Source organism: Chionomys nivalis, chromosome 18 (genome assembly GCF_950005125.1).
Source record: "Chionomys nivalis chromosome 18, mChiNiv1.1, whole genome shotgun sequence".
Taxonomy (NCBI): Eukaryota; Metazoa; Chordata; class Mammalia; order Rodentia; family Cricetidae; genus Chionomys; species Chionomys nivalis.
This window is the reverse complement of record NC_080103.1, coordinates 42,928,862-42,955,573: the sequence shown is the minus strand read 5'-3', so window position 1 is coordinate 42,955,573 and position 26,712 is coordinate 42,928,862. Positions and strand designations below refer to the sequence as shown.

At 43.6% G+C, this 26,712-nt stretch overlaps 1 protein-coding gene across 2 annotated transcripts in view; it reads right to left on the bottom strand.

The window, feature by feature from the left end:
• The window catches only part of Ppa2 (inorganic pyrophosphatase 2), a 59,039-nt gene extending 34,971 nt beyond the window's left edge, over positions 1 to 24,068 (bottom strand). The window contains exons 1-5 of one of the 2 annotated variants that reach the window (XM_057793595.1): positions 23,888 to 24,068; positions 13,339 to 13,403; positions 11,376 to 11,420; positions 7,453 to 7,506; positions 3,249 to 3,368 (exon numbers count right to left, since the gene is read on the bottom strand). In XM_057793595.1, coding sequence (XP_057649578.1) covers positions 3,249 to 3,368; positions 7,453 to 7,506; positions 11,376 to 11,420; positions 13,339 to 13,403; positions 23,888 to 24,029 — 426 coding nt within the window. In that variant the 5' untranslated portion in view covers positions 24,030 to 24,068. The remainder of the gene's footprint in view (positions 1 to 3,248; positions 3,369 to 7,452; positions 7,507 to 11,375; positions 11,421 to 13,338; positions 13,404 to 23,887) is intronic. The other variant, XM_057793596.1, reaches the window with a different exon arrangement.
• Positions 24,069 to 26,712: the final 2,644 nt, after the last annotated feature.

The window sequence follows — 26,712 nt, the reverse complement described above, 5'->3', positions numbered from 1 at the left end:
TGCCAATATTGTGTTCAGACTGAAGGCTGAATTGTAAAGTGAGACTAATTCCTTAATATTATTCAGGCAAGTGTTGTAAATGTGCTCTCAGAGAAAGGGATTGCTGGAATGACCCCGTTAAACGTGGGCAAACTTAAATGTAAGTGGAAAGATGAATTTCATTCAAGTCAGAGTCAAAGTCAGAGGAAAGCCCTGTGTGGGAGAACACAGAAGGTCTGAGATGATGATGTCATACTGATGAGCTTGTGACTCTTCGATGACTCATCAATGAGTCACAGGCTCATCAATATCATTTCTACTTAGCATTCTGCTGCTTAAATGTCCTTCCAAGCAGTTGGCTTAGTAACTCACTGTTCTCAACAAATTTCCTGCTTGACCAAGAAAAAACATTGGTGACCAAATAAACTTCATGTCCATATGTGCTGGATTGGCTGAGAGGAAGGAGCCTCGGTTGAGGAAATGCCTCCACGAGATGCAGCTGTCAGGCATTTTCTCAATCACTGATGAATGGACGTTGGTGAACCGAGCCCACGGTGAGTTGTGCCATCCCTGGGGCTGGCAGGCCCGGGTTCTATAAAGCGTGGTGTCGTCATGTCCTGGGTTGCTGCCAAGGGCCAAGACCCTACTGCAGTTGCAGTCCGGGTTGGTGTCCGTGGCTCCTGTTACCACTGAAGACGGCGAGGACAGGGCTGCAGAGTTGGCTCTGCCCCTCACTGGCTGTTTCCCTTCACCAGCTGCGCCACACTCAGGAGAGCGGACCCTACACCTCACCTGGGCAAAACAGTAGAGCTGTCCCTGTGAGCAGGGATGTGGATGAGCCAGCCCTGAAGGCAGGAGAGCGGGAGAACGAGCCGCTGTCTGTCATGTGGTAGCATAGGCAGGGGATAGATACTGCCCTCACCCATCACCACCTACTGCTGAGTGAAGAGGCACTGGGGAGGCCAGAGATCAGAACACTGGACAACCTGCAGGGGGAAGGGGGCAAGGGGAAAGGAGGGAGGAGGCCAGAGATCAGAACACTGGACAACCTGCAGGGGAGAGGAAGGAAGGGGGGACGGAGATCAGAATACTGGACAATCTGCAGGGGGAAGGGGGGGGAGGCAGGGGCTTCCAATGAGCCTTAGGATCGCAGAGGGCAAGAGGCGAGCTAAGAACTTCAGACTTTAGTCTCTTACAATATGAAACCACCGAAAGGTTCTTGTATGGGAAAACGATACCAGCCTTTGTTGTAGAGATGGCTGTCCTACAACTCCCTATTGTAGACCAGGCTGGCTCAAACTTACAGATTCTCCTGCCTCTGCCTCCTAAGAGCTGGCCAGATCTTTATTTTTAAAACATCATTTTAGATGTTGGTTGGAGTGTGAAAATTAGGTAATGTAGAAAGCACAGTACACGGTAAACTATGAGGCGACTCCAGCTGAATTCAGGAAGAACACGCCTTTAGTCTCAGCCTTTAGTCGAGAGGCAGAGGCTGATGGATGTCTAAGTTTAAGGCCAGCCTGGTCTACAGAGGAAGTTCCAGGACAGAGTGGCCTACAGAGAAAAACCCTGTCCCAAAACCACCCCCTACAAAGAGAGAGAGAAAGAGAGAGAGAGGGAGAGAGAACAACTGTACCTCACAGACTAAGCCTGGGCAGGTAGGAACACCCTGAAACTCACACACACCCAGAGCGGCACAAAAATGCACCTGTTCTTACACAGAAAACCACAGAGTTTCTTTCATTTTCCGTCACCATCTCACACCCCTTCCCTTCTCATTAGCAGATCTCTATTTGGTTCATTTGCTAATTTTAGCTGGGGGTGGGGGGTGGGGGGGTAAGGCTGAGATGGGGCCTTACTATATAGAACCTGGGCCGGCTCAAACTGGCAATAATCCTCTTGCCTTAGCCTCCGAAATGCTGAGATTTCAGGTATGGGCTACCATGCCCAGCTTTGCTTTATTATTATTTTTAATAAAATAAATAGAATCAGCAGACACACATAGGATCCTGGTCAAGGTCACACTGCTGATGTGACAGCCAGGCTCTCGAGGCCACCCACTCAGTCACCCATCACTCTGCTGGGCCACCTCACGCCTGCTTCTCCTCTTTTCACACCTGTGAGTCCTAGCACATCACCCCTAAGAAGTGGCTGAAGAAATGAAGAGCAGTTTACTCCCGAACTGCTCCACTCAGCCCGCCTCTGTTTCTGCCTCTGCTTGGTAGCTTCTCTGGCCTCCTTTCACACATCATCCTTCCACAATCCCCTAAGCTCGACAAAACTGTTTCTAACCTTTCCTGTTAAGCCCAACAGAATCATCCGAGTAGGAATCTAAGAAGTTAAGACAATTGCCGTGACAGTGTGAGCATACACTCCGGTTTCTAGTCGTCATTTCAAGAGGGCCAGCTTTAACTAAGAGTGACCCCAGTGGGCGGTCTTGTGATGTCAAAGGGAAACTGGTTCCCAAAAGAACAACTTTCCTTTCTTTTCATGGGAGGATTTATCTAACTGGACATCTGTGTTTCTCAGCTGTCCTTTTCCTACACAGTCCTTCATGTAGATTTTCATATAATTAAAAATTAATACATAAAATTACGATTACGATTATTAAATTTCCGCACAGCTGATGACTGAATGGGGTTTATGATCATAAAGAAAAAAAAATGCTTCTCTAGGCCTCCAAAACCCAGACTTTGGGTCAGACATTCTGAGTTTTACTCACTACACAACCAGGAGGAGCATGAGGGAACTGAGAGGTAAAGACAAAGAGGCAAGAATGGCGGCGTGGTTCTGCGTCAGGAATGAGGTCTTGGCATCACACAGGCCTTGACCTCCTTGTTTTTCCCTTCACAATCCCAGACTTCTAACATTGAGTTTTGTAAGCAATGTAATTCAACTTACCTGTTAGATTGATTAAAAATAAAGTACATCCTGTCATATAGAAACATATATAAAAGCATATGAAAGGGTTGGTGAGATAAAGATTTGCTGAGGGTTTTTCAGACAATGGCTAAGCCCACAAGAGAGATGCGCTCAAAGGTCAACTGTCAACTTCTACATTCCCGGCTCTAAGAACCTGAGCAAAGACTACATACATGGTTTGAAGTAAAGTTTACTAAAACAATTGAATGCCACATTAAAGGATTTAAATTCACAAATCTCGAAACTGGTATGTTCTAGGAACTAATTTAAACCCGGGGAATTCACAGGATTTACCACGTGATTTCTTTAGAAGACATAAAAGTTGAGCATTGTAACAGGAATGTTACCTGAGGGAAGGCCCCGTAATTCCATATATAGCCCTTGTGAGGGAAGATATTTGGTATAAAGCGTAGCTTTCCGCTCTTTACATCTTGCTTAATGGGATTCATTGGCTCCTCGGTGGAAATCTAGGCAGATCACAAGGGAAGGCAGGGAGGGGGGCAAAGTGATTAGCCCTGTGTACAATGAACGGATTTTACATCTATCATAGTACAACCAAACATTCACATCCCAACTTAATGATCAAAGGCTTTAACGTGAATTAAGTCAATTCTTATTACCAATTAACAAGTATCATGTCTGGGAAGAAGATACCTGATTACATATTTAGGCTCAAATTATTTGCACACTGCATTGTTTCTAACAAAAACAGTAAGATGGCTGGAAAGACAGGAGGGTAAAAGTTAATATTCTTGCTGGCATTGCTGCTAATCTTGGGGCTTTTACTGTCAATAGTCTTATGTACTTAACTCAAAGGTGTTCACCTAGATGGGGAACATGTAGAAAGATAGTCTCCAGGTTAAGGGAGCTTGCTCTCCAATTCTATGAACCAGAGTTCAGATACCAAGTCATGCAATAAGCCAGTTCTGTAAAAACACTGAGAACCCAGCTCTGTGTACAGTGAAGACAGGAAGACCACTGGGGTTCGCTGTGCACACACCCTCACAGGCATGCATGCAAACAAGACGAAAAGCTTTTTGGATAGGATTGTGGTCTTGCCACTTTGATTCAGCATAATGTTGGAGGTCCTTGCCAGAGTAGTTAGGCAAGGGGGACAAAAAAGGGCATCCAAACAGGAAAAGAAGGACAAAAGTCATCAGTGCTTAATGGCAATATAAATAATACAAATATGTATGTAGAAAGTACTGAAGGTTTTACATACACACACACAAAGAGAGAGAGAGAGATTACTAAATGAATATAGTAAATTTGCAGGATATAAAACTAATAAAGAAACCCCACAGCATTTCTGTATACCACCAATGAACTGTTCAAAGCAGAAATAGAGACTATCCTATTTACAATAAAACAATATAACTCAGAGCACTTGGGAATAAACTTAATGGAGGAAGAAAAAGATGTGTTTCTACTGAAAACTGTAAGTTGATGATGGAAAAAAAATCAAAGGAGACACAAATAAAGGGAAAGACATCCAGCACTGGCTTGAAGGAGCATGATTCTGGGTCACTGCCATCCACAATGAAGGCCCAAAGTCATCTAAAAAGAACAGAAATAGGAAGAGGAAACCTTGAGGTTTCCATGGAAACACACACACACACAAATCATAAACAGCTATGGCAAATATGAACAAAAAGAAAAAGCAGCACACTATTGATTCCCAACCACACTACAAAGCCACAGTAACACAGTCAGATGGAATTTGCAAAAGCCAAACTCAGACACACAAACAGGAGGGACCGAGTCCAAGCAATTTTCAGCAGAGGGGCTGGTCACACACGACAGGAAAAGAGCACTCTCCTTAAGAAACTGTCCTGGGCAAACAGAAAAAGCAAATGTGTGGGAAAACCACAGGAAAATGGGCTCCTGAGATATAAGGCAGAAGCTGCAAAACCGCTACCGAAAAACAGGAGAAAAGGACAAACTGGACAACTTTTGGGATCTGACCACAAAACCACAGGCAATATAAGCAAAAGGAGACAAATGGGATTATATCAAATTAAATGGTTTCTGCAGAGCAAGGGAAACAACAGAATAAAGACACGATATACATCGTGGGAGAAAATGTGTTTCAAATCGTGTATCTGACAAGGGTTTAAAAGTCAAATATATAAGAAACTAAATATAATAGCTAAACAGAAAAACAAAAACTACAATTAATTGGGCAGTAGATGTATTTATCAAGAAGATACACAAATGATCAATGAGAATAAGAAAAAGAAACACAGTCAGCATAAGTATCAGGAATATTCTAGTCAAAACAATAATGAGGAGGTCAGCAAGACGGGTCAGACAGCGAAGGCTTGTGATGCTGAAGCCTAAGCCTGGTTACCAGGTACATCACACCATGCAGGGAAAGAACTAACTCCCAAGGGTTGTCTAACCAGTTACACACACACAAATGCTTAATAACAACAACAAAATACCACAGTGGGGGTTCACCTCACTCTAGTAAATTAAATTATTTACATTAAATTACAGAAAGACTTTAATTACATTAAATTACCAAAAAGACTACAGATACCAAGTGCTAGTAGAGAAACGGAGAAGGAAAGCCTTGTAACTGTTGACAGAGGAAAGCTTTGTACACTGTTGAGGGAGTCTAGTCTTGCACACTGCTGAGGGAATAGAAATCAGGACAGCCATCTTGGAAAACAGCATCAAAGTTCTCTGGGAAACTAAAAACAGAACTGACCAAGCAAGTGTTCCTAATACACAGCCAAAGGAGAGGACGCTAGTAGGCTAACTTGGCACCTCGCTGTTCACAACAGCCAAGGGGTAGACACAGGCCTCACAAACTGACAAATGGACAAAGAAAACAGGCTCCGCAGTTGATCTCTGAGAGCTGGAGAGCCAAACAGTGGCTAACAAAGGCGCGAGAGAGCAGGAGGCGAGAAAGGATGGAGAAGCTTGGCCTGTGGGTAGAGGAGTGAGAGGCTCTGGTGCCATCCGCAGTATGGGGACAACTGCCAACAACACCGTGTGTTTCAAAAGGTAAAAGGGACCTGGACAGTGGCCACTGTGGAAATGATGCATTTTTACATACAGATGAGTTTAACATGATTCAAACATATATCTATGTACTTAAGCATAACATGGTATCATGTTTATGTTTTTATGTTATAGTTAATAATTAAATAGAATTAAAATAAAATTTAAAAACAGAACAAAATAATGATGAAAATCAGAGTATACAAGTTTTAAACAATAGTTTGTTATGTTTCATTTTGAGAGCTGCTGTGCAAGGCGGTGAACACACTTACCAGTGTATTATACATTTCAGAAGTAAAAATTTCATATGGCCTCACCAGAGACGTCAGATTATATGTTCACTTAACTTAATTTTTATGTTATATTCATAAATCACTTTTGTACTCTGCAAATATATATTGCTCATTTACAGTATTTTTTTTAAAAACCAAGCTCAGATCTTTGTCAAATGACTCCATTTTAGAGCAATTTTCTGTCAAACATATATTCACATTAGTATTGAAAAAGGACAAAAACCAACCTGATATAAAATAAACAAACTAAACACTGAAGTAAAGAAGCCAAGCACCCACTTGAGAATTCACTCCAAACTGTAAAGGACCCATCTGATGGGAGAAGACAGCGAACACGGACATGAAGAGGGATTCTCGACAGCTTTGTCTTCCATGGAAATGATTAAAATAAAGTTTTTAAAAAGACTTAACAAGGGCAGAAGTAGGTGCTCTCAGATAAGATCTACAAACTCAGGAGAAGGCACTGTTCCCAGGCAACATAAAACTCTAAAGGACTAAGTCCCCAGAAACTGAAATTGCCACCAGCGCCAAAGTGTTTCGTTTGTGTCTGTGAACTAAAAACAGAGCGGAGTCTGAGTGAGACTTGAAAGTGTTCACAATCGTGTCAAGGAAGGGCAAAGAAAATTACATGAATGCGTGCCTAAAAAACGGGGAAACACTCTTTAAAGTGAATCTGCAGTTCAAACCATTTTCTTCTTAAAATTAAGGTCTGTCTGGGTTCACAAGAATATTTTAAATTATCTCCTACAAAGAGAAGTCTTTCAACCCTCCTCCAAATACACCAAGCTGGAAAAGATGCTTGATGGAGGTGGGTCATCTTTCTATCTGTTGTTTCATTGGTTAAGTAATAAAGAAACTGCCTTGGCCCCTTTAATAGGACAGAAAACTAGGTAGGCGGAGTAGACAGAACAGAATGCTGGGAGAAAGAAGCTGAGTCAGGAGTCGCCATGATTCTCCCACTCCAGCCAGACGCAGGTTAAGATCCTCCCTGGTAAGCCAGCTCGTGGTACTACACAGAATATTAGAAATGGGTTAGATCAATATGTAGGAGCTAGCCAATAAGAGACTGGAACTAATGGGCCAGGCAGTAATTAAAAGAATACAGTTTCCGTGTAATTATTTCGGGGCATAAGCTAGCCATGCAGGCGGCTGGGTGCCGGGGACGCAGCCCTGCTGCCCATATTACAACAGATGCTTTCATATAATTAAGTTAGCATTTCAATTTTGCGCTAATAGAATATATCTGTACCTCCATTTTGGCATTTGTCCACCGAGGTATTTCCACAACCATATTAAACAAATTCTGTTGAAAAAAAGAAACAGAATATTAATATATTTCTTCACCTTTTATTTTCTTTTCACGTGGCACTGGGGGACTGCATGCTTGTATGTTAAATGAAAATCAGCACAGCCTCTGATGAGAGACCAGCACAAGCTTCCACCCCACAGAAAAAAACGCTTAGTGCCTGCCTTCTACATCCACCCATCCACCCATGCTAGCAACCCCTTCTTACAGTTAGAGAGACCACCTAACCCTCAGAGGTACCCTGCATCTGGCCACCGCTGCACAGCACGGAAGGGCACTGAACATCTGGAAGCACTTTTCAGAGCAGTGAAGGAGTCAGGAGACAAGCTCTCTCTCGTTTATTTGATGTGAGGCCGAGACTTACCATGTAACTCTGGCTAGCCTAGAACTTGATATCCAGGCTGGCCTTAAATAGACAGGGATCTACCTGCCTCTGTCACTGAAGTTTGAGGATTAACGACATACACCACCACACCCGGCAGAAAATGAGTTTTGATAGTTATTGTCCAGCTAAAATAGTACAACCCACCTCTTCCGCTATACTCATGGAAATGTGGTTAAAATATTGTTATGTGATTTACAGGAATGCATACAGAAAGTAAAGTAGTCAAAATGTTGAAAATGAAAATGATTAAAAGAATATTTGTATACATGCTAAATCAAAGATATCTCTATAGGCAGTTAGAAAGTATACAAGGAGTTAGACACGCCTTTCTAAAACGATTTCAGATTCCTTAACTTTACAAAGGAACATGGCTTCTTTTTTCACTGCTTAACTAGGTCAGTGGTAGGTAATACAATTCCCACAGCCTTCCTCACAAAGAGAAAGTCTTACTGTTTAAAAGTGGCTTACAAAAAGGTAAGGATACTATGTTTACATCAATAATGAATCATGGCTCCTGGGGAAACAATGGTTTAAAACACCGCCAGTCAAAGCATGGCCCAGGTCCCAGACAAGCCATCATTTAGACACACATGTAGTTAACTGACAATACTCTGTAGATCTACTGAATCTAATAATAAAAAAAAATGGGTATCGTAAATGTGTCCATCCACAAGATACTCCCACATCCCACACAGAAGGCTTGGGGACAACCACAGATGAGCGAACAGGAAGACTGGAAGCAGCAGAGAATTGGGGAGATTGCTGTGTGATGGTGTCTCCTAGTAATGTTAGAAGCTACACACATATAAAGTCTCACCAATATAACCACCCAAATGTGAGCTGAACAAGAGCTACACCAATGGATATAGCAAAGAGGTGTGTGTGTGTGTGGAGGGGGTACCACAAGGCCTCAACCCTACACAAAGAACTACAGGCAAATGAGAAAAGCTGGGTACAGGACAGGTGTCCCTTCCCAGGGAAGAGCACACCAATTGGTTGTCCAATGTCAAATGGTCAGCCCTGAACACAAACACACACGTAATATTTAGATGGACGGAACAGGTTATATTTAGAATTATGCATGGATATATATATACACAGATGTATTCAATAGCAATTAATGAAAAAAGTGGCAAAACTTTGAAGTGGGAGTGTGGAATAGGATTAAGGGAGGGTTTGGAGGAAGAAAAAGGGAGGAAGAATATTAACTATACTCTCAAAAATTAACAAAACGGTAAAAATAATTAGAGCTTGAATTATACATGTCCTCACTCATTTTGAGTGTGTTTTTTAAAAGTATCCAGCTACAATGGATACAAACAAAAAGATAGTCTTGTACTACAGAATATTAGAAAAGTAAAAGTTTAACATACCTCCCCACACACATATAAAAATCACTGGCTGAGCTTTAACAAACAAACCCACAAAAAAAAAAAAAAAAAAAAAACCCATAAGACTCCTTAGGGCTCCACTGCCCACCTTTTCAATTCGACTGGTCTGGGGTGAAGCCAGGGAATTGCTAACTTTTAAAAGTTCTCTGAGGAATTTTAATATAAAGTCCTAGCAGGATCATATTAGAGCATTGCTCTGGGACTTTCTTGGAGAAACACCAGTGCTACTAACTCAAAGAATGCCACTTAGCAGCCACGGCTTTTTTGTTAAAATTTTCTAGAGAAGGCAAGGGTTTTTTGAAAGGTAAGCGTGAGGTAAACAAAGCTGAACAGGACACCTCACACCTGCAGGACGACCTCACACCGCTCTGCTCTGTCTCATGCCTATGCTCCTTCATGAGAGACCCGTGTACCTGTTTAAACATGTCTGAAAAGGCGTGAAAGAGCAAAGCCTAAGTATATAGCTGATGTTTACACAATTCATTCATCTTTGAAAGCCTGGCTATAAGAGAACAAACACAGATGGACGAATACAAGGTGATGACAGAAGGGACCAGGCTAGTTAACGGCTGCACAGTGACACCGCCAAAGCCTCTTGCACAGATCTGAACCAGGCCCAGAGAGCAAAAGATGAGGAACCAGCCTGAAACCTTAGCTTTCAAGCCACGCTCTCGGTCACCATTTGCACTTGATGACCAGGGGCTCACGCTCCCTCGCCCTTCTTCTCTCCCGCTGCAGTGTGCTCTGGGAGTTGATCAAAGCCAGTACCAGTCTTATTTTCCCAAGATTAGCTTTAGTAATAAGGCAACAATTGCCTACCAGCATTTATCAGAAAATCAAAGTTATATATTTCAAATCAGAAAAGTGGCAGGAAAATCTAAACCGTCTTTTTGTCCTTTTTTTTTTTTATTTTTTCCCCGTGGGGGGTGGGATAAGATAATAGGTAAATATAAATCAGTCCCCAACATACAATCTTTGTTACAAGCATTAAATTTTGAGATGACACTGAGAACTTTGGAATATATCTTTCTCCATTGGAAAGGGGGTTTCAGACTAAAATACCACGTCTCTGGGAACTACAAATCCACACATGCGCGTGTGCTGCCTCCTGTGGAGAGCAGGGGTTCTTCATCACACTGGGAGTGTGTTTGCTAAGACACAGACTGACCAAACCCCATCGAGCAGAGACTCTGATCAGTAGAGACAGAGAAGGATCCAGAATCTAAATTCCCAAGGAGGAACACTACAAGGGGTTCCGGTGTGGACAGTTCATCTGAGGGCTGTTTTAGCAAAACAAACTGGACGGCAGGCCATCGCTATAGGAATTTACCAGCTACGCAGGAAAGTGGACTCAAAGGCTGGGGACAATAATCTCCGCTAATGGAATGACCGCAGAGGCCAATGGTAGCAGGGAAACCATCACCTGTAGCAAGAGATGAGCAAAGAGCCAATCAAATGCTTTGGTCCTAAGTGGTAAAATACAGCTGCTGGAACTTGTTCTTCTGCCTCCAAACAACTGCTGTGCCTTAATTCTAAAGCCGCCTCTGAAGCTACAGTCTCTGTTTTGATCTAAAAAGCAAACAAACTGAGGCAGGAAAGATGGCTCAGTGGGAAAGAGCACACTTACATACATGTTAGAAAAGGATAAAAAAGTAAATTTTATGCTATGCATAGTTTAACACAATAAAAAGGGTTAAACGATGCTATTGCCCCAGATGCCTTGAAGAGATGCTAGGAGAAAACAGCAGGATCTACACGGAGGTCTTGCAGGGGGAGAGTTAGAAGCAGTTTAGAAACACAAACTATCACCAAGGTCATTGACAGACAGTTTGAAAGTGACTCAAGAGACTGGAAAAATGGCTCTGTAGTTAAAAGTCTTGCTGCTGTCCCAGAGGATCCAAGTGGGGTTCTGAGCACCCAAGCCAGATGGCTCACAGCCACCTGAAGTGCCAGCTGAACAGGATCTGGCATCCTCTCTGGCCCCTACGCGTACCCACCTGCATGCGTGTGCACATACAGACACAAACACGCACACATGCATACAATCAAATTTTAAAAATGATTCTGGCAATGAAAACTTCAAAAGATACCTTATATTCATCATTTCGTGCTTTCTTTCTGGGAATGCCATTTTCCTGTAAGAGCAAAGATGGTAATTATGATTGGAACATCTCATAAAAGAATGCAGGGTGCAGAGCCCAGCAACAAAAACCTGTGTACTGCCTACAAGTCCTACTTTCTGCTGTCCAGAAATCGGACTGAGCAGACAACCTGCCAGTAACCCTGTCCCTTAGCACGCCCAGCCTCGAACGAACAGAGGACCAAAATGTTTTAACAATAACTTATCCAAAAATCCAGAGTTCTTTCACGGCACTTCCCAAGTCTGCCTGATGCAAGCACAGACCCTGCCGAGTGTGTAGGGAGAGCCTGACGTGTTCCAGTGACTGCGCCTCCAACAGTCATTTCATTATCGGAATGAAACTCCCGGGAGCTTGGCTAACAAGCTGTGAAAGTGCTTGGCTGTACCTCCTGCCTGGGAATTCTATCAAGGTGTGATTACTAGGCCCCCACTAAGCATTTCCGAGTTAAGCCAGACTGCGTAGTGGGAAAAAAGACTATGCCGTTAACAAACGTTCACTGGGTGTATGCAACACACACTAAGATGACTGCTAAGGAAGAAACAAAATAAAGAGACAATGATGATTCCAAGTCACGCTGTCCTGAAACACTGTTCTTGTTCTGAAAACTCTACATCCCAAGATACAAGGTGCAAAAATCCTAACCATGATTGGCTCCAAAGTAGGGAAACCTGTGTGTCTCCATCTTTGCCCCTCTGGAACTCACTGGCCTTTTGCCTTATACTATGTCCTGCCTCATCCTCAAATCCCATAAGCAGAACATCACAGGCACAGATGTGTGGTATTGTTACGAGAGATAAACATTTGCTATGGTGAACCCCAGATGAGACACTACATATCCGGCATTCCTCTTCCTACATTCTCCTTTCCAGTATTCAACACTATCTGACTGACTCATCCTGTGGCTGTCTGTGTCCTCCCACTGAGTGGGACCGACATCTGGCTTCTTCACCATTGCACACCCAGGGCCACAAACAACATGTGGCAGAGAAAGAGCGTGCAAGGCTTATATTTATCAAATGGATGAACAAACACAAGCACACTTTTGGTGTTGGGAAGGCGAGAGGGATTTGATAGTTCACAACTCCTTGGATTTCTGATGTGCACTGAGGCAACAGGCTGAACACTAGATTTAAACTTAAGCCCATCTCACAACAGTCGACATTTGAGACCAAGGGACCTCGGCAAGAAGGAAGTTAGTAACAGTAGGCGCCATCAGAATTACAATAACACGTGGCAAACACTGAACAACTGCCTAGAGGCACCCAAACTTCAGGCCCCTCATCTCCCCCTTCAGCAGTGGTTCTCACAGCCCCACTTCACCAACATCCTTCCGACTGTCAAGTGGTTTTCCAGAGAAAAGCTCATGAAACACGAGGTTTTTCCAGATTTACAGTTCTGTCTCATAGAGTGGTAACGGGTAGGACCTCTGTGGTCAGGAAGGCCAGATCCAGACTTGGCTCTGGCACCTGCCAGCAGTGCACTGCTATGTAAACCAATGCAACCAATGCAATGCCTGCTGCCTCATGGCTTCTGGCAACTTAGTATGGGATAAAGAAAATAAAATGCTCACATAGCGGCTAGCACACAGAAGTCACCCGCAAACATTAACTGTTTTATGATTCAAAATAAGCAGGTTAATTTCCCACATCACTACTCTTGAATCTTCGTTTCCACCAAAGTCTAAACTTCATAGACCGCAAATAGCCCCCTTTCCCTAGCTTCTCACAAAGTTTAATTCACAAAAGAAGCTTACAGCCCTGTTCCAGCTCCTTGGTTTCTCCTCCTGCCAGCCCAGCACATCTCTACTTTCAGGACATTTCTCCATGGGAATTTTCGGGCCAAAAGTGGAGCATCATTTTCATCCTGTCATGTACAAGAAGTTTTCCAACCCCCAAACAAGTAAAAATGATACCTTAGGAGAATCCACCTTCAGAGGAATGTCATGGAAAGGGGAAATGTAGTGACCAGCTACATTCTCTGCAAAGGGAAAAGCAACAGAATTACAGCCGTGCACACCTGCTCTGTATAGCAGTAAGGTCCTGATCTACTGTGGAACCTGTATGATTTTAGCAATGCTAACTTTACACCTTAAAATTTTAAGTCAACTTTGAAAACTTGGTCTAGCCTGAAGAGAAAAAAATAAATGCCAATTACCCACACTCAGTTGCTGAAATCATTTAATTCAATATTGTGCTTGGCTTCAAATACCTGGTGTAGAAAATATCTAAGGTAGACTAACACTCCAAGTAGGAGAAACCTGACTGTGGAAAAGAGACTCATTATTAAGTGAATTAGCCTAAACTGATAATCATTTCCTTAGGAGAAAACTAACAGTCTAATCCACAGTTTCCACCTACAACCCCTAGGAAGAAAGGTCCAGCTCAAATAACGAATAAAATGATCACAAAACAGCTGACTGAACAACACAGTTAAGTTCTGAGTTCAGCTCACTAAAAGCAGAGGTTTACAACTTAGCAATGATGCTATCATATTAAATGCAACTCCCTCCTCTGCCCTCCAGGCCAGGAGCACTCAGCACCAGGCTAAATTCCGAGGGAAAGGGTTTTTGTTGGCTCTTGGTTTTGTCTGTTTTGTTATACTTTCTAGCATCCAGCTGGCATTCAGTAGTTATCAAATAAAAACCTAGTTACCGTTCCACTTCTCCCCCTTTCCAAGCACCCCAGGCACCAAGGTACCTCTCGCAAGAGCGGGATGAGAAAGAGAACACTCATCAGTGTTTGCTTGGGGTTGTGTTGTTTTTGCTTTTCTGACGCTGGTGTTTTCCGTGTAGCATATATGTATACCATGTGCGTTCTTGGTGCCTGTAGAGCCCAGCAGAGGGCGTCAGATCAACTGAACTGGAGTTATGGATACTTGTGAGCTACCAAATGAGTGCTGAGAAGTAAACCTGGGTCCTCTGCAAGAGCAACAAGTGTTTCTAATCAATGAGCGATCTCCCCATTGTTAAAATAGTCAAATTCTCATGTTTCTGATTTTTGCTTTTCCTGTTTACTAGGTCTCCTTACATTAATCCATTTGGTAATTATTCACGGAACACATGTGCTTTTCCAAACACCATTTTATGTGCCAGGAATACATACTCTAATTTCCTGGTCTTGTGCACATTATATTTTAGTGGGAGACAGACGTGATGAATATGTATAAGCTATAGCAGGAAGGGCAAGCACTAAAAAGCACATCAGGGCAAGGAAAGAGAGGATGCTGGTGACTTTGGACAGCCAGTAGGTGTCTCTCACACAAGCAGTGCACCAGCAACAGCCTGGAGGAAGCAAGGAAGAGGGTTCTCTTCCTTTAGGAAGAGGAAGGTGCCGAGGAGAACATCACAGAGGAGATGATGAGAAGCACCAAGGAAGCCAGCCAGGCAGGGATGCAACAATCGAAGGCAAAAGGACAGTTGGCAGTGAAGTGAGGGGCAATAGCTGTGGTCACTAATTTTCACATCCGTTTAGAAAGAACTGGGCATCCTAGCTTAGTTTTTCAATTCCTTTTGAGTAAAATAGCAAGAACACTTTTACCTGAACTGAGATTTTTAAAAGGGACAACGTATCTTTGGTACATAAAGCAGGCCAAAGGGAAGGAATCAGGAGGCTTCTTCTGCAACCGACCAGCTGCCGTGGGAATCCTGTCTTCAAAACTTGAGACTAACGGTGCAAGCCTAGGACTTACGGATGACCCTACACTGAGGCACACGGTAGCTTACGGATGACCCCTACACTGAGGCACACGGTAGGTCCACCCAGAGCCACAGCACAGTCCGTTAACACTGGCTGCCGATGGCTGGGTGCCAAAACGCAGCTTTGCTGAGCAGTTATGACAGAGATGGATAGTTTACATGGCCTAAAATAGCTCCCTCTGGTCCTTTACCAACTCCTGGAGAGAGAGACAGTGTAGAGACATGGGCTAAGCATTGACTCCTGAGGCTTTCAAAGGTTAGTTCAGAAATAAGAGTAGGGTCATACAAAGGACAATATAAAGAAAGTTATCAAAATACCTGTTACCAGTTTTGAGAGTCACATTCATTCTCTCTCTCTCTCTCTCTCTCTCTCTCTCTCTCTCTCTCTCTCTCTCTCTCTCTCTCTCTCTCATCTATCTCAGTGTGCCCACAAAGCCCAAAGCTCTACAAAACAGCTTAGCATCTCCTAACTCCACCCCTCCGACATACCCACTTAAGCTACCTCATCACAGACACACGTCTCTGGGATAAACAATGCTGTGCACTCTAGAGCTCTGGAGGCTTCTCTGTTGTCCACCGACTGCTCTTTCTTGCTATGACTTTAATGTGGTGTTTATGAGGAAGCCGACAAGATCTATGGCCGCAGCCACCACATTTGGTCTTGGTGCCGGGCAGGCTGCAGCCCTAGACAAAACAAACGAATCCCATCGGGCTTCCCCTCCGACGGCTCTAGAACTACTGTTCATCTTATCATTCTGGAAGTTTCTACGGTTTTGCTGTCTCTGTTGCTGAAAATGAGCAATTGAGAAAACCAAATAGACTATGGGACCCTTACCTAATACTGATAACATTGTGGTATTATATAACACAAATTTCTACAACATGTGATAGAATTATGTAATATATTATGCATGCCTTATAATTATATATCATAACATTATGCAATATTATAACATTTATACACCAAATAGCTATATTCATACCAAACACCAACATACACAATATCACTGACCCATTTACAGAGATTCTCACTGGAAGCTTAATAACAAATAAAACGAAAATGAGTTTTGCATTACTTTTAATAAGATTAAAAAACTTGAAAGATGAGTTTCAATGAAAATATACCCTCTTCTTCATATAAATTGCACGATTTCTATTTTACAGCTCTGCACTCAGAAAAACTGAACTGTCTTAAGGTTCTAAAGACTTAACGTCAAATAAATATAACTTTTAAATGTTTACCTAGAAGCTATTATTTAAATGTATTGATTCAAGTTTACAGAAACTTATTTGTAGGAAGTTTTCCCAAGCTCAAACATGTAACTACCCACTACTCACACAATGTAATAAGAAACGTACAGTAATTTCCGTCCTTATTTACGAAAAAAAGAAAGAAAATGAGAAAGAAATCACATTAACAAATATCTGTATGACTCGATCCTAGAATAAATAAAAGTAACTTGAATTACATCCGACGCTGTTTCCTAAAGTGAGTCGCCTTCTACCACATGCCAACAAGAGTCCAAATTACTGGAAGTATGGGTTTTCCCCTGTTCTTTAAGAAAACCTTAAAATCTAAAATAAGTAACTTCAAGTTACCACCACCAACAAAAACCACCCGCAGTATCAAAGGGAGCAGACAGGCGGGGCTACACTTGTAAATCCTGTGTACGCAAGCTGACTCTCCTGCGAGACTGCAAGGCTACACCCACGACAATCTGAAAGCTCCAAGTTTCCAAATATTCAGTCTTATTCTATTACTCCATGGAATGTAACAAAAAGAATGTGTTCCTCATCACTCTGCAGGACAATGTGACATCAGGTGTGCTGCCACCCACTCACAATACTGTTTCCTTCAGTATCGCTTCGATTAGTCAGGGTCTTTGAGTCTCCCCATAAATTTTTGGATTTTTTTTTTTGTAAGTCGGGTGGAGAATAACACTGGAATACTGACTGGAATGACACGGAATCTGCAGTTTGCTTTTGGTAGGGTGGTTATGGTTTCTTTTTCTGCTAATCCTTGAGCACAGGCTGTCTTTCCATCTTCTTGTGGCTCAATTCCTTCTTCAGTGTCCTAAAATATCCATCACAGAGGCCTTGTCTCCTTGGTTAGGTTAATTTCCAGGTGTGTGTGTGTGTGCTGCAAATAGAATTGTCTCTCTAATTGTTTCCCCTTTTGGTATGTTTGTCATTGGTAAATAAGAAGGCTACTTATTTTCGTGTGTTAATTTTGTATCTAGCCACTTTGCTAAAATTATTTATTAGCTCTTAAAAATTTTCAAATTAAAAGCAGCATGGCACTGACCCCAAAACAGACAAACGGATTGAGGGAATGGAATCAAAGACTCAGATATAAGCACACACAACTACATTTTCCTGATTCTTGACAAAGATGCCAACAATACACATTGGGCAAATGCAAGATCTTCAACTAATGCTGCTAGGAAAACTGGATCTAACACACAGAAAGATGGAACTAGATCCGTATCTCTCATCATGCACAAAACGGGACTGGGACCTCAGCATTCAGACCTGAAACTGCTGCAGGAAAAAGTCGGGGGTGAACTTCAACTCCCAGGCACCGGGGTGGGGGACTCGCTGAAGACAATTTCGGCAGCACAAAAAATAAGACCACTAGGAAATGGAATCAAACGAGTTGTCTATCACCAGATGAATGGAAAAAAAAAAAAACATGGTGCATATACACAATGGAATATTACTTAGTTGTGAAGTGTCTAAAATATTCTAAATGAAATTTGCATATAAATGAATGAGACTGGAAAAACTTTACACTCAGTGAGGTCAGGGCCAATACTACAAACTCTCATTTTCCCTCTCAAGTGGGGATTCTGGCTTCTAACCTCTGTGTTCAGTGTGGAGCACAGGTGCAAGCCAGCAAGCAAGGCCTTTGGGGGGGTGGGGCATGTTCCGGTAGGATAACAGATTACAGGTAAATACATGAAAGCAGTGAGGTGGAATACTGGGGGTCGAGAGGATGAAGGAGGGAGGGGCTCCAGAGGGGAAGGGCTAACTTAAACGGTGAAAAAAGCCATAGGAAAACCTACTATTTCTCAGCTTATTTAAAAAAATATAACTGGAGGGATGGTCAAATACATGGGCTATGAAAGAGGACGGAGACAGGAAAGTAACAGGGGTTAAGTGAAGTTCAGAAACGAAGTTACAAACGTTCACTAAGTCACTCTGCAAGGTCACAAGGCGGGGAGGAGCTGGCTGTCCGAGATGTGCTTGCCCACTATCACTCAGTTTCGTGTCTACTTCTACAAAGTTCAGCACCAATTCTTAGAAAGCATTTCATCAATCAATTGTCCTCATTCACCATGATGGGGGCAAAGAAAACCCACCAAAGTCCAAAACTGTCCTACGTCTGTGTGTCAAATGCGGGCAGTGTTCCCGCTGTGACAACGCTGAGGGACGATTTTCAGACCATAACTAACTCCCTTGAACTGCGCTTCTGCACCCAGTACTGCTTAAGTCCAGGCTAGGACCATCCTGTCTTGATATTACAATGGATTACTGTAGTATCAAATGTAACAGGAGCTAGCATTCCCATCTTATGTGCCTCATCCCTTCAAACGCTCTGTCAACTATTGTGATAATCTGGATAAAAAGCGACATGTTCCTTATGTCCCTGTCCTCAGCTCACCCTCAAGTAGATTCCCATCATTTCATCCAGCCCTTGCAGGAAGTAGAAAACAGTCCTGGGCCACAGGTGCCATCTGGTGGTAGGTTAGAGAACTGTTAAACTCAACTTTTCCAATAAGAGTCACGTTGGAACCCTTCCCCAGATAGCACCAGCTTTTATTCGGATTCTTGTCATTTATTTCAGTAAAACCTTTTGTTTTTCTACCCTATTAACTGAATAAAAATAAATTTTACTTATGGCATCTAAGTTCCAAAATAATCTTAAGTACATTTGATGAAAGAAAAAAAAATACAGTCTAGCCACAGAGATAAACCCGCCACAGACCTTTACTTGCACTGCTATTACTAATGCATTCAGAGCCTCAAAGGAATGGTAGTGCCTGAAGGACACTGAGGATCACGACAGGGTCAGCTGATTCCTTTCGAGGCGGAAGTGTCCCAGAAGAAACACTGCCACCATGTGCCCAGCAGCACACAACACGAAGACCAAGATTGAGACCCAGGCCTCCTCGCTCCAAATCCAGCGCTCGGGCCAGCTGTGCTGGGACCTGAACAGCTCTGCTCTGTCTTCACAATCTTCACAATTATTGTGAGAGCAGGGCATGCGACTACATCCCTGTACCGTGCCCACTCCACTGCTCAGCACAGCTTTTGTTGTCTATTCCTCTGCTGAGACTAGAGTGTGCCCAGGTCTAGTGGCTATCTCACTGTAACAGTGGCTGGACTGGAGTGTGCCCAGGTCTAGAGATATCTCACTGTAACGGTAGCTGAGACAAGAGTGTACCCAAGTCTAGGCTATATCTCACTTTATCTCATTGTAACAGTATTTTTTCAGCTGTGCTTCACCCTGAGAAATTTCATTTTACAAGCAGAATTTGACTCCATTTTTGAGAGCAAATGCAGAGGCAGGCGGACATATAAACAACACTCCCTGGACAGGACCACCAGCAGAGACAAACAAACAAATAAATGAAAGAATGAAAGAATAAATGAATGAATGAATGAATGAACAAATGCATGCTACAAGTGAAGGATATGTAAGCAACACGCCACAGACAGTACTACCAGCATAGACAAACAAACAAACAAATAAATAAATAATTAAATAAGCAATGATAGGAAGAAATAGATCATCCCCAAAACATCCACAGAGTGATATTCCATCAAATTATCCAAGTAAATTGGGACCAAATGAGCACGTGGCATATTAAAATCTTATCAAGCACTGGCGACACAGTTCAGTGCCTAAAGACACTTGCTGCCAAACTCAATGACCTGCATTTGATCTCCAGGACCCACGTGTTGGAGGGTGAGAACCAACTCTCCCATGTAACTGGCACCTGTGCGCATGCATACATACACACTCACACACACACACACACACACACACACTTTTACTCAATATTCACAAATATAATAAAATCCTATCAGGAAAGCCAGGCCCAAGAACTTATCAAACGAAACAAATGAATAAAAATTTATAGCATCCTCACCTGGACGCCGTACAGAAAAGTAGGTTTCCAGAAACAGTGGGGAACCCTACACTGGGAACCACCTATTACTGGGCAAATTAGGGTTTCCTCTTTGAGGTTCCTTGTCTTATTAATAAAAGAATTTAGAAACAGACTTGAAAGGAAGGGTGACACCAATTTTATTAGAAATAGAAAAATCTTCAGAGGTCGTGGCGGCTACTTGGAAGAAGACTGCGAAGAAGAAGAAAGAACGCCATAGTTTGTAAGCAGTCACATGGTAGAAGGGGCAGGCATAGCTTCGGAGACTGAGAAAGCCCAGAGAATCAGGAAAGTCATGTTTAAGCTTTGGAAAAAGGAAAGTTGTTTTCTAAGTAACTCAGAAAAGAAGGCAAGCTCAGCTGTGCTACAAGTTAGAAGCTCTGCAAGCGTCTACGCTTAGGGTAGGGTTTCTGGGGAGGATACATACATTATCCTTATTACTTATTAAAGGGATAATTATTCCTCCCATCTCCTTAGCGTAGCTTTGGGTGTACCAGGGATATCCCTGAGGGCCACTCTTGGCAAGGTGATTGACAGGCCCAGATGGATTAACTGTTGAGGGAGGAGACAATGCTATGTCATGTTCTAATCTTGGGAGTGCGTCAGATTGTCTTGTCTCCACCCAGGGTCACAGGTAGATTCTTTTGGCCAGGACGAAACTGCTTCCCCTTACTGAGTCTCAACAGAGCCACCCTCAATGGTTTCCAACACTACTACACTACTACGTCACCCCCTGCCTCAACAATCTCTATTCTTTTTTTTTTTTTTTTTGGTTTTTCGAGACAGGGTTTCTCTGTAGCTTTGGAGCCTGTCCTGGAACTCCCTTTGTAGCCCAGGCTGGCCTCGAACTTCCAGAGATCCGCCTGCCTCTGCCTCCCGAGTGCTGGGATTAAAGGCGTGCGCCACCACCGCCCGGCTCTCAACAATCTCTAAAATGATTTAGAAGGTGGGCAGAGACTAGGGAATAGAAATAGCCCATCTTCACCATGAAATTCGTCATGAAAATCTAGAGACTCAGAAGGGATAAGTGTGCGCACTGGACTTTCAATCACACTTTCATACACACCTCCTAGGAGAAGAAACAAAGACCCAGAGCTCCCTACAGCACTCCTGGCACCTGGTCTGGACAGAAGCAAGGGCATTTACACTAAATTGCCTGTTCTATTTCTATCTCCTGTCCTCGGCAAGGACGCCCAACACTGAAGGGTTATGATGACGGCCAACCTGCTGGGTCAAAGGACCAGTAGGCAGAGAGCTCCAAAATTCTCCTGGCCTACTGCTCTGACTGGACCTGGATCTCTTGCCAGTTTCCACAGTCCCTACACGTCACACAGCCAACCTGACTAAATGCTGAAGCTCAGCTCAACGGGGACCCTGCGACTCATGGCCTGATTTATTTAATACCTCTGGCTTATCCGATTTCCCAGCACCTTAAACAAATACCTACAGGGATGCTCCAGACATCTGCACCAGCCTGTTTTCAGGAAGGCATTTGGGACTCCTGGAAGAGCTACAACCTCTTCGGCACTTTGGCCGTCATTCTGAAACCTACACATACAGATGTACGTACTGCATGGCATGTACGATGTGATCTCCGAGTTGACAGTAAATAAGATCGGAATAAAAGAGCCTGTTTGAGCTGGGGAGCTACCAACGCTGGCTGTGCGAGCATTAAGGATCTGAGTTCGCGCCCCAGAACCCACGTAAGAAAGCCCGGCCATGGTAGACTATGTTTGTCATCACAGTGCTGGGAATGCAGGGGCAGATCTCTGGGCTCACCGTCCATCCAGCCTCACCTATCTCCAGACCACTGAGACTGTCTCCAAAAGGATAGCAGACAGCGCCCAGGGAACAATTTAAGACCTCTGGTCTCCACATATGTGTGCACACACCTGTGCACAAAGAACCTGTTTGCCTGGGCCAGCAATCAGGGAAAACTGAGACTACTTGGCAAAGTGGGGCCCCACAAAATCCGTGTTGCTTCTAAATTTACTGTATTTCAATCAATTCTGACATTGTGGAAAGACGAATGCGTTTGTTGCTGACAGCACACATTCACTACATGTTACTGTACTGAAAACCGAGGACATTTTCACCATATTATACACAAAGGCTTTTCTGCTTAGGAAGCTATTTGCCATTATATAACAGTTTCTTCATGGAGAACACGGAGAACTGTTAAACTGTAACTTTGGGGACACAATCCATTCAGCAAAGAGTCCACTTACTAAGGGTTTCTCCTTGGGTTTTTGGTTTGTTTTTATTCTTGTTCTTTTTGAGACAGGTATCTTACCCAGGCTCCCGATGTGTGCACAGGCCCTCTTTTAAAAAGACCTAATCAGTCTTGCCTAAGCAAAAAAGGAGTCGAAAAACTGTAGCACAGAAACTAATTTTGAGAAAACTATTTAGTACCAGATGCATTACAACTACAGGAAGTTTGCCAGTTGAAGAGGCCCATGTGTTCAATCCGGGAGACAGAGGCAGACCCTGTCTCAAAACAAAAAACAAAAGACAAGAGTTTAAGTTAGCTTTGCTTCTTTATCATAAAACAATCCTCAAACTTAAGTTCCAGATAGGTAACTATAAACATCATAGTATAGTTATTAATGATTATAAGTTACACTGTAAGTCCTGTGACTACTTTGCGCACAGAGCAATTTCCGCAGTCCTATTTTACAAAGAAAAAAAACAACAAAAAACAAAAACCCTAATGCTTAGCAAGTTAAAAAAAATTAGCACAGGACGGGGTGTCGGAGCACAAACTATGAACTTCCAAGATTCTAGCTTCACCCCTTCCGGGTGGAACCTCCCAACAGGTGTGCACAAGACTTTAGGTCGCTACAGCTCTCCTCAGAGCTCTGAAGTCAATGGGGCATGAAGGTAACTCGACCTATGTGGCTACTTCATGTCACTGATTTAAAAAAGAAAAATTACACAGTGAAAATAAAAAGGGCGTAGCTTTTCTGACTTCGGTGGCCGGCTCAGGGTAGCACCAAACATCTTCCCCTCAATGTTTGCTCAATGTGAAAGGCAAGAGGTCGTGCCACCATCTTGCTAGAACGCTAGTCAGTCTCCTGTTTGTGGATGGCATTCGGGGTGCAAACTTTTAGGTATAAACTCAGTTTGTTATTGTTTTATTTTTTTTAAGTTACCCTACAAAATAACAGGGTTCACTACGGCATTTGCCCACAAGCCTATCGCAGTAGCTGGCTCACACTCCCCTCCCGCTTCCTCCCTCCAAATACGCAGGCGCTTGCAGTCCGATCGCGACGCAAACTCGAGTTTAGGCGTGAAGCCCCGGTCCCCAAAGTTCTGCGTCCGCCCGGAGGGGGATGGGCTTAGCTGCTCCCGAGAGGGCGGCGCGGGAGGACAGCGGGCCGCGCCGCGGAGGTCAGCGGGTGGAGCGCGGCGCCGCGGGCCGCCTGCGGTCGCTGCAGTGGGCGGTTGGCCCCGCGCCGCCCTGCGTGTCCGCGCTGCGTGCCGACACCTGTCCCCTGTCACCCCGGGCTGGGCGCGGGCTGCGGACCCCGCCGGGCAGAGCACGGCGGCGCGGCTGCTCCTCGGGCCGGCGCGGAACTCGGCGAGCCACTTACTGAAGAACAGGCGGTAGTCCTCCGAGTGGGGATGGCCGCGCTCCTCCGTGCGGTACAGGGACATGACGCGACGCGGAGGGCGGGCGGCGGCCCCCACGCGCCACACTCGGCCGACGCTCAGCAGCGGTAGCAGCGCGCGCATGGCGGACGGACTGCGCCGGGCGGTGGTGGCGGCTCGGTACTGGGGTCGGCGCGGCCGCACGACGGCGCCCCCTGCCGCCCGGAGCCGGCACTGCCTCCCTCCCGGTTAGCCTCAGATCCCACCCTCTTATGATTCCCAGGGACTGCCCCCCACTTCACCTTCCTCCTAGTGCCCTCAGACCCTTGCCCCAGGAATTCATCATAGGCACTCATTCATACTCTGTCAATATCTACGATCACACTTTCATTACATTAATGTAGTATTGGTTGCATGGCTCTGGAAGCTGCTAAAGACTGTTCAGAGATGAGAGGACACACACACACACACACACACACACACGAATATAACACATGATCGGGCCTCCTAGTGAAGACCTTTGACACAGACTTAGTCCAAATCTGTAATTCCCTCAAATGACACTTCCTCCTTAAGGCCCTTTAATATTTAACCCAAGTAGAGGTAATTCCAATGTTCCAGCAATCATGTATGTCACAAGTCTTTATATCTAGTCTAATGGCCACAACTAGTTAGAATAGCAGCCTTTATGCCCAGGTCTTTGGTCCAGCTACCAGTGGGTGCTATGGTAGAGCAGAAGGAGCAAGTGACAGGGCCACAGATGGGATTATCCTGTTCTGTGGACCAGTGTTTTGGGGGAATCTTCATTGGAAAGATCTTTCTTTGACATCTCTACCAGCATCTTCTTAACTACGAGCAGGGTTTTCGTCCTCACCTCCTGGGTACTCAGGTTCTTTTTGCACTTAAACTGTGACAGAATTAAAACAGGTTTTACTCAAATCCCAGAAAGAACCTCTTAATTGAATATTTGATCAAAACAAATTCCTATTGAATTTGTAAGCTGTCTAATGGTCTACGTTATTAAAACTAACATCAGACTCTCCAAGTATGTGATTTAGGGAAATTATTCATTACTTCATGGCATTAAAAGAAATGACTTGTTTCTGAAACACATAAATTTCCATCTTTTGTGTTCTATATTTTGTTGAAATACATGTGTATCAAAATACATGCCATATGATATGTGGTATGAAAACAGGTTGAATTACTGGATAACTTTACAAAACAAATTTCTGCAGCTGTTTATTGTATAACACTTACCTATTTCAAATGTAGAAATTTGGAACCTTCGTTGGAAATCCCTTCCATGTGAAATTCATTGAATTTCCTCCATGGATATCTGTCATTATTGTGTAGCAAGTATGAGTCTTAATCCTTAATTCTAGGACCTTACAATATGGAGGATAAAGATAAATGTTCAAAAGCTCTTGAATATCCCCAATATATATACATACAATATAAGTACAATATAAATATAAAACCTGAAGAGTTTGGATGGTTGGTTGTGGTCTTTTGAGACCTCCACTCTTCTAAGGAGCATCTAGTAGATCGCCAAGATTAGTTACTGTACTGATTTTTTATCAGTAGAGAGTGAAACATCCAAGCCAATACAATGTGGATCCCAGGAGACAAACATGAAAAGTTCAGGACTCTGAATAAGACACTTCACAATAAACAAAATCACCAGGCTGTTAACGTCAAAGTCGAATTTTAAGGGTTTTAGATTTCAGTTAATTACCTTTGCTTTTCCTGGAGTAGATGTGAGCCAGCTGCTGTTGGTTTTCTGGCTGAAAGCAAGTGAAGGAAGTTCAAGTAAGAGGTCATGTGTGCTTCAGGCTGTGGAGCTGAGTGGACAGGGGTACACAGCACCCCACACAAGGCCTAGATGATTCTATCATGAACCCCAGCTGCCAGATAGGGAGCTGCAGAATTGTGTGATTACCTTACTGGGTTTAGGTCTTGTTATGGTCCCATCATTCCTAACTATGACCTTATTTCTCTCTTTTGGACTTTGTGCCATTGTATATTGGAAATGTGTAACTATTTTTTACATGGTCTGCTAAGAGATTAGCTGAACTTCAGTAGAGACACTGTGCTTAGTCTTCTGAACACTACTGGAACTTTGGGTACTGTATGAAATGTAATAAATCCATTTTTACATTATAAAATGAACATGAGATTTATCTGGAATAGAGGTGGCTTATCATGATTTGAAAGTGAAGTGTGGCTGACATGTTGACAGAGTTGGCTTGTGATTGTTAGTCTGCACTGTAGTGATATCTGGTTTGTGTTTTAACAAATAAAACTTGCCTGAAGAATAGAGTTCAGGACTAAAGTACTGGAGGACAGGGAGTGGTGGCACAGACCTTTACTCCTAGGACTCAGGAGACAGAGGCAGAAGGCAGAGGGATCTCTGTTAGTTCAAAGCCATCCTGGGCTACATGAGACTGAATTTGTCTAATAGAGAAACAGAGCTCATACACAGCTGATCCCAACAGTTGGGATTCCACACCTTAATTCCAGTGCTAGGGAGGTGGAGACAGGAGTGGCATGACTGGGCAGAGAGGGGAACATAAGGCGGGAGGAGACAGGAGCTCAGTGTAGTCTGAGAAACAGGGCAGTCTGAGGCAGCTTGGATTAGAAAAGATGGCTTACAAACTTTGAATGATTTTCAGAAATTATTGGGAGATATTCAACGGCTACAACCCTATTTAAAATTCCCTATGGGAGATCTTGAGCCCCTCAGTGAGATTCTTAGGAGGAGGAGTGACCCCAGTTTCTCTAGACATCTTGAAGATGCTGCTCTATAGGTGCTGGCTCAGGTGGA